The sequence below is a fragment of the Larimichthys crocea genome, chromosome XIII (assembly GCF_000972845.2).
Source record: "Larimichthys crocea isolate SSNF chromosome XIII, L_crocea_2.0, whole genome shotgun sequence".
Classification (NCBI taxonomy): Eukaryota; Metazoa; Chordata; class Actinopteri; family Sciaenidae; genus Larimichthys; species Larimichthys crocea.
In genome coordinates, this window is record NC_040023.1 from 39,279,200 (window position 1) to 39,285,785 (window position 6,586).

The window sequence follows — 6,586 nt, forward strand, 5'->3', positions numbered from 1 at the left end:
AGTTCTTCCGCTGGATATGAGCCCTGTGATTGGTCGAGGTTTGCACCGACTGCGCTGATTGGCTACACGGCTTGTTGTTAAACTCATTTGCCCCGGATGTAAACCTGAAGCTGCTTTGCTAACACGAAAGGTAACAATAATTTATATTTTTAATGTTTTACACTAAATTAACGCTACAGCGTGCACTGTGCGTTTGTCTATAGAGTGAGGTTTTTACGTCATGCACGGGGCAGTTACCCCGTGTGTGTGTGTTGTTATCGGGTTAACTCCGCCGAGGCTGCGGACAATGCTTTAACGCAGCTAACGCAGCCTCGATGTTCAAAGTGAGCACTCTGCTGCAGCACAAGGGAAGATAAGAGCTCCTGCTGCAGGTTTTTACTCTGTTCAACAGTTTCTGCACACATTTTAACACCGGAGAGCATCTAAATAAAGTCACAGGGATCGTTATATGCATATTTATATGTGAGATGTGAGTCAGCAGCATATGAGCAAGCAAAATACTGAGGAGGAGAGGACTCAAACTATTCTTCATGTTGTTGAGGTGCCTTTAAAATCACAATGAGGTCTCTTATCTTTATTTAAACAAATGCACACACGTACATAACAAAAACAAACACGGCACCAGGGGTGGGTCAGATTTAACAATGTGAAGATGCCCCGGGGGTCAATACTAATATTTAAAAAAAGGAAAAACAATAAAAGTGACAAACAAATGCACTGTACTGTAACAGTTTTATTTTCATTGTCACAATTATATATTTTTTTAAATGGCAATGTCACCAAATCTAAGCCAATCAGGTGTAAACCAATCTAAAAAAAAAAAACAATTCTCAAGTCAGATAACACAGAATAAACATTATTCATTATTATTAATTAATTAATTATTATTTAAACTTGCATGAAGTGATAATGCCAAGTCTGTTAACATTTAAGTTTAACACGCATCACTCTTGCTCTTCTCTTAACACCAGCAGTTATTTCCTTTTTAGAGTTTAATGTTTAGCGCATTCAAATGCTTTATTTCAGCCATTATTACAGTATCTGACAATCCTGGTAGGCCATAAATAATAAATTATAATAATGAAGCTTGCATGCATGAAATCTCACCGCAGGCCGTGATAACTTGGCACTACACCAAACTAACTAAGAAATATATACATTAAAATGTAAAATCAGCCAAGTACTTCTTAAATACTAATAAAATATATCTTTAAATTATATCGATCATCAACAACAATGAAGAGTTATCTGATTTGTCTAATGAGTCTTTTCAGATAGGGTGTAATGTGGAGGCTCTGAGATCTGGGGATGGCAGATGCAGATTATTACGCTTCTCTAGCACACTCATTTCAGCAGTGTCCACTTATTGGAGCTCAATTTTCACAACATGTGTTCCAAAAGAGCTCATAAAAATATGTTTAAAAAATATTTATTGATAAAGGTATGCTACTTTTAAAACCATTTCATCCTAACCAGTATGAAGTGTTTTGTTTTAACATTTTCCAAATAGTACAGTTGACTTATACAATTACAAATACTTAATAACTACTGGACAGTATATCACACTATTTGAATTACAAACTACATTTTATGTCATTTAACCCGGAGAAAGCGTCTCTTTTTCCTCCAAAGAATATATTAATTTAGTTAAACTGGAAGGAACAGATTATTTGGACAGACACATTTGAATAGAGTCTTTACTGTATCAAATAAATATTGTAATACAAAGTTAAAGACGTTTCTCATAAACCTGTTTATAGAATGTCTCCTGTTAATATGTAAGCTGTACAGACACGTCAAGTAGACATTAATGTTATGTGCGTGTTATGTTTTTTTTGCGATACTATAAATAATGGCATGTTTATCAATCTTCTAGGTCCACTCATTGATACCTGTGGTCCGTCTCAACTGTGACAATGTCTGACAGCGATGGCCCAGAGCCTGCTGGACTGGAGGGTCTGCCACCAATATTCAGCATTGCTAAGGGAGAGGTGGTCTCTGTGCAGACTTACGGAGCCTTTGTCAGGCTGCCAGGATACAAAAAGGAAGGTTGGTTAAAAAATGGATGCTCATTTATCTGTAAAGACTCTTATTGCACATCGCAGATGCAAATTGGGTGATATGAATCACACTAAGATGAGAAAAACAGTGCAGCAGAGGAAGGTAAAACAACACGAAAAGAAGAGTAAGTAGCAGAGTTACAAGGGATAAAATATTATTAATAATAATTAGTAAGTAGTTCAGTGGTTGAAAACAGTTGAATATACAGTAACATGGACAATTATATTATTACTGGCAGAAAGATGCTTAGTCGACACTTACATCCACTGCCTGTTAAAATCACTGTGTCAGAAATGGGACTCAGGCCAGAGCCCAAAGTAATGCAGAGCGAGTGCAGAGGATGCAGGAACCAAGAAGCAGTCGTCATTCCTAACATCCACCACAAAGGGTCCGTGTCAGTCTTTATCAGTGCTGTCTCAGCCAGAGTTAGGAGAGGAGACTGCAAGGCACCTAAGCTACATGATGCTATTAGAATAAGATTTCAACATTACCGCAGAAATCCTTCTCTGATTGCAGAAACAGGTTTGACGGCTGTCATTTTGTTTGTTTCTTTCGAGGGGAGGCTTAAGATAGACAGCATTCCACACTATTACATGACACAGTATATAACAGATAATGCAGACGGGTAAATATTACCATTCATTTTTAATATGTTGACTGGGTTATTCTTGAAGTAAATGATTAGGATTACCTGATAAAGAAATCCAGGATAATGTGCCTGTAAAGAAAGGACATATCAGGAGAGGTTTGGGGTAGTGAGGGTTGTTTAAAAAGTGGAACACATTGATGATGTCTCCTATCTATATTTACACTAGGGTTTTTTTGGGGGGTGATGATGATTTGTTGAGGCACAGTTGTCCTTGACCTATGTGTCAAACTGAAGACCAGAGTTATTAATTTTCACCACTGGAGGGCGAGCTGAGCAAAGTTTACTGGGATAAATTGAGAACCAGCACCATGGCGTTCAAACCCTGAGAAAATATATATATATATATATATTTTTTAAAAGAAATAAATTTAAATTTAAAATTTTTATTTATGTTAGCTGGTTTATTAGGAGTGCGACGTAAAAACATAAGCTGATCGTATAAAAGAATGTTTTAATCTTTAAGATATATTATGTCAGCACAACAAATACATATTTATGTGTCTCAATCCTTGTGCTCAGCAGTTTTATGTCAGTATTTTTTCATATTAAGAGCTCTTCCTTTTCACATACAGGCCTGGTACACGTGAGTGAGATGTCAGCCTCACGTGTTGAGAATGCCTCAGAGATTGTGGATGTGGGAGAACAGGTGTGGATTAAAGTCATTGGGAGAGAGGTAACAAACACACACACACACACACACACACATACACACACACACACCCCAGACATACTGTGTCAACAAAGTCAGCAGGATGACTGCAACTCTGTCCTCTGTTTTTCAGATTCGGGGTGACAAGGTCAAATTGTCCTTCTCAATGAAAGCCGTCAATCAGGGAACAGGGCGGGACTTGGACCCAAACAATGTTATGGCAGAGTAAGTGTTTACAGTTTTATTTTGTCGCATGTGTTGTGCGTCTCTCCACGTGTGTGTTACAAATCGTCTGCGTGTGATTGCAGGCAGGATTCAAGGCGACGTAGGCAGTTTAGAGATCACACGGGCAACAGGATCACACTAGAGGCTGTGCTCAACACGACGTGCTCAAAGTGCGGCTGCAAAGGTACAACAACAGTCATATCCTAAAAGAACAACACAAAGACTGCATTTGTTTCTACTGGAAAATTGTCTTGAAATCACTTTAAAGTTGAGCAGCAGTTTTAATAAATCATCGCTCCTTCTTTCAGGTCACTTTACAAAGGACTGTTTCTCTGCTCCGGGCTTGCAGTACGCTCTTTTGCCCGAAGAGGACGATGCAGAGCCACAGCAGCAACAGCAGCAGCCCTCCACAGTTTCACAACAGCAAGACTCAGACAAAAAGAAGAAGAAAAAGAAGGTCAATACAGGACATTTAACGACTGTATTGTCATCATTTCCTTTATTTCCCTTTCTTTTTGTCTCTTTGGCCATTAGTCATCTGATGCAACAACCCACACATCTCTGTATGACGTATGGTTGTCTGATTGGTAATAGGCAGCTTTATGGGAAGTGTTGCTTGGAAGATGGTTTGGGGATGATTATAATGCAAGATAATGGGTTTTGTGATTGGGTTTGAGGTATTGAAACTGCTGTCTTTCACATTTCTACATTGTCATTGTTCCTTTTTATTGTCAAACGAAACAAGTTCTCCTTTCATATGTTCATCCTCCAGGAGAAGAAAATGAAGAAGAAAAGAAAGAGGGAGAGGAAGGAGTCGGACAGCGACAGCAGCAGCGGCAGCAGCGAGTGCAAATCCAAGAGGAGGCATCGCGACCACTCTCCCGACAGAGAGGACAAAAAGAAGAAGAAACACAAGAAACACAAGTCACACAAACACAGCTGAGACACAGCTCAAAAACACACACACACACACACACACACACTGCAACTATCAGACACATGCGAAAGGGGAAGTGGGTAGCATGAGACACAGTGACAGACTTCCAGCTGTGTGTCTTTTTAAGAACTAACGCTTAATATAGAAACCTTCATTCATCCACCGTGTCTTCATATCTTTGGAAGCACATTCAGTCCTTATCATATTTATCACAAATCACAATGGGTCAAGAGGGAAAGCACTGTAAACAAAAATCAGGTGATAAGCCCCACATGTCCGTAAGTAACCTCTGGCTCCCTCCACAGAGGGAGACATTTACACATCATATGTAATCAGATAGGCGTAAGCAATATGGCAGCAACTTGTTACCCCCCTTGAAATCCACATATTGTTTACAGCGATCGGGTTTCTTAAGCTCTTGGAAATCCATTAAGCCATGAAGACAGTAAAGCTGACTCTTTGGAGGATTTGACATAAAAAATCCTTAAAGAAATCCACACACAGAAAGCTACATACACACACACAGACTCACACACACACACACACGTAGGAAGTAGTAAAACACAAACAGGACGTGTAATGCAGTGCGGGTGAGCATGACAGGAACCTCAAGCTGTGATGATATCCTGGGGTTGTCCACCGCTTATTGTGCACTGGTGTGTACATACATATGTGTGTTTGTGTATGTTCTCATCAGGGGGCTGAGTACTGTACACACACACAACCCCCTTCCTGCATGTCAACTGTTAGCTCCATTAAAGGTGTTTTTATTTGTAATGTCCCTCTTGGTGTCTTTGTTCATGGACCTTGAACTCATGATGTTGCTGTTTAAAGTAAGTCCTCAGGGGACCAAGACACACAAACTTTGTTAAAATTCTCAGGTTGGATCCGACCCACCCTGGGGTCACATCGAGTTAATGTTTTTAAGTAAGACAAGACAAGAAAAAGGGGATGTAAGGGAATCAACATCTTGTTCCTTTGGTGCTGTTTTCAGGCCAAGATCCTACTTGCAGGATTGTAGAGAAATAGTTTCCAGCTGGTTTGACACAAGTCCAGTTCACTCCTCTGGCAATGAGTCCGGTCCACTGGTCAGCCTCAAGACTCCTCCTCAGAGCAGCAGACAGATGTACAAGATAAATTCAATGTGGCCAGTTAAACTTAAATTTGGTATCATCCCAAAACAATAAATGTGAGTTTGTGCTGCATTTTACCACAATCACTTAATAGAAAGACTTATATTTTTTACATTGTTTGATTTAGATCTGGGGTTTTCCCCATACAGGATATCCTTGAAATATGTAACATTTATAGTTGCAAAAGGAAATGTCCAATTAATCTTGTAAATCTGTTAACATTGTGTTGACACAGCAGAGGTTAAAACATCTTAAAACAATGTTATTACAATTAAATCTGAGGAAACCGTTTCATGGCAATCCATCCACACTACCATGCTACTGCACTGCTATAATTCCAAACTAAACTGTCTCCATTATTAGTATTTTAAAGCAGTATAATTTAGTATAGTGTATACTTTCAAACTCAAATTATGTAACTAAATTTGTTGCACATATTTGTTTTTTCTTGCGTTAGTCAGCGTATACTGTAGACTTGCCACTTTTTTATTCTTGTGAATGAATAGGATGTCTAAAATATTATATTATTATTTATATGGATTAATTGATAGCTTTCAGATGGGCTCAACAGTGTAAATGCTCTATAATACTTCACAGCTGAGAAAACACGGAAGATCTGTCACTGTGCGTGATCCATACAAGGCATAATAATCCCAGAGCTACAATTTAGAGTTGGAGAGAGTTTAAACCATGACTTTTAGCTAAATATATAGTATGTAGTTCAAGTTTTCTGATCTCTTGTGTCACTTTGTGTCTTTACTTTCCTCCTAAACACTAATTTGTGGATGTATTTATATATAAATGGCACACGAAAGCTCTACTCCTTATCTCTATTTTTGCATTCTGTGTGGATCATCTCTTCTTGTGACCATTTCAGTTCAGAGTAACCTGAGGAGGGGGTGGCAGAAGGTGTCCTGGATCGTCCTGCAGCC

The 6,586-nt window shown here is 38.9% G+C and overlaps 1 protein-coding gene across 1 annotated transcript; it reads left to right on the forward strand.

Annotated features, from left to right (window-relative positions):
- The first annotated feature begins 26 nt into the window (after positions 1 to 26).
- On the forward strand, positions 27 to 5,298 carry zcchc17 (zinc finger, CCHC domain containing 17). Its single transcript, XM_010734803.3, has 7 exons — positions 27 to 130; positions 1,877 to 2,049; positions 3,283 to 3,383; positions 3,493 to 3,584; positions 3,668 to 3,768; positions 3,893 to 4,041; positions 4,357 to 5,298. The coding sequence occupies exons 2-7, from the start codon at positions 1,917 to 1,919 to the stop codon at positions 4,525 to 4,527; spliced, it is 747 nt and encodes a 248-aa protein (XP_010733105.1). The 5' UTR covers positions 27 to 130; positions 1,877 to 1,916; the 3' UTR covers positions 4,528 to 5,298.
- The last annotated feature ends 1,288 nt before the right edge of the window (positions 5,299 to 6,586 follow it).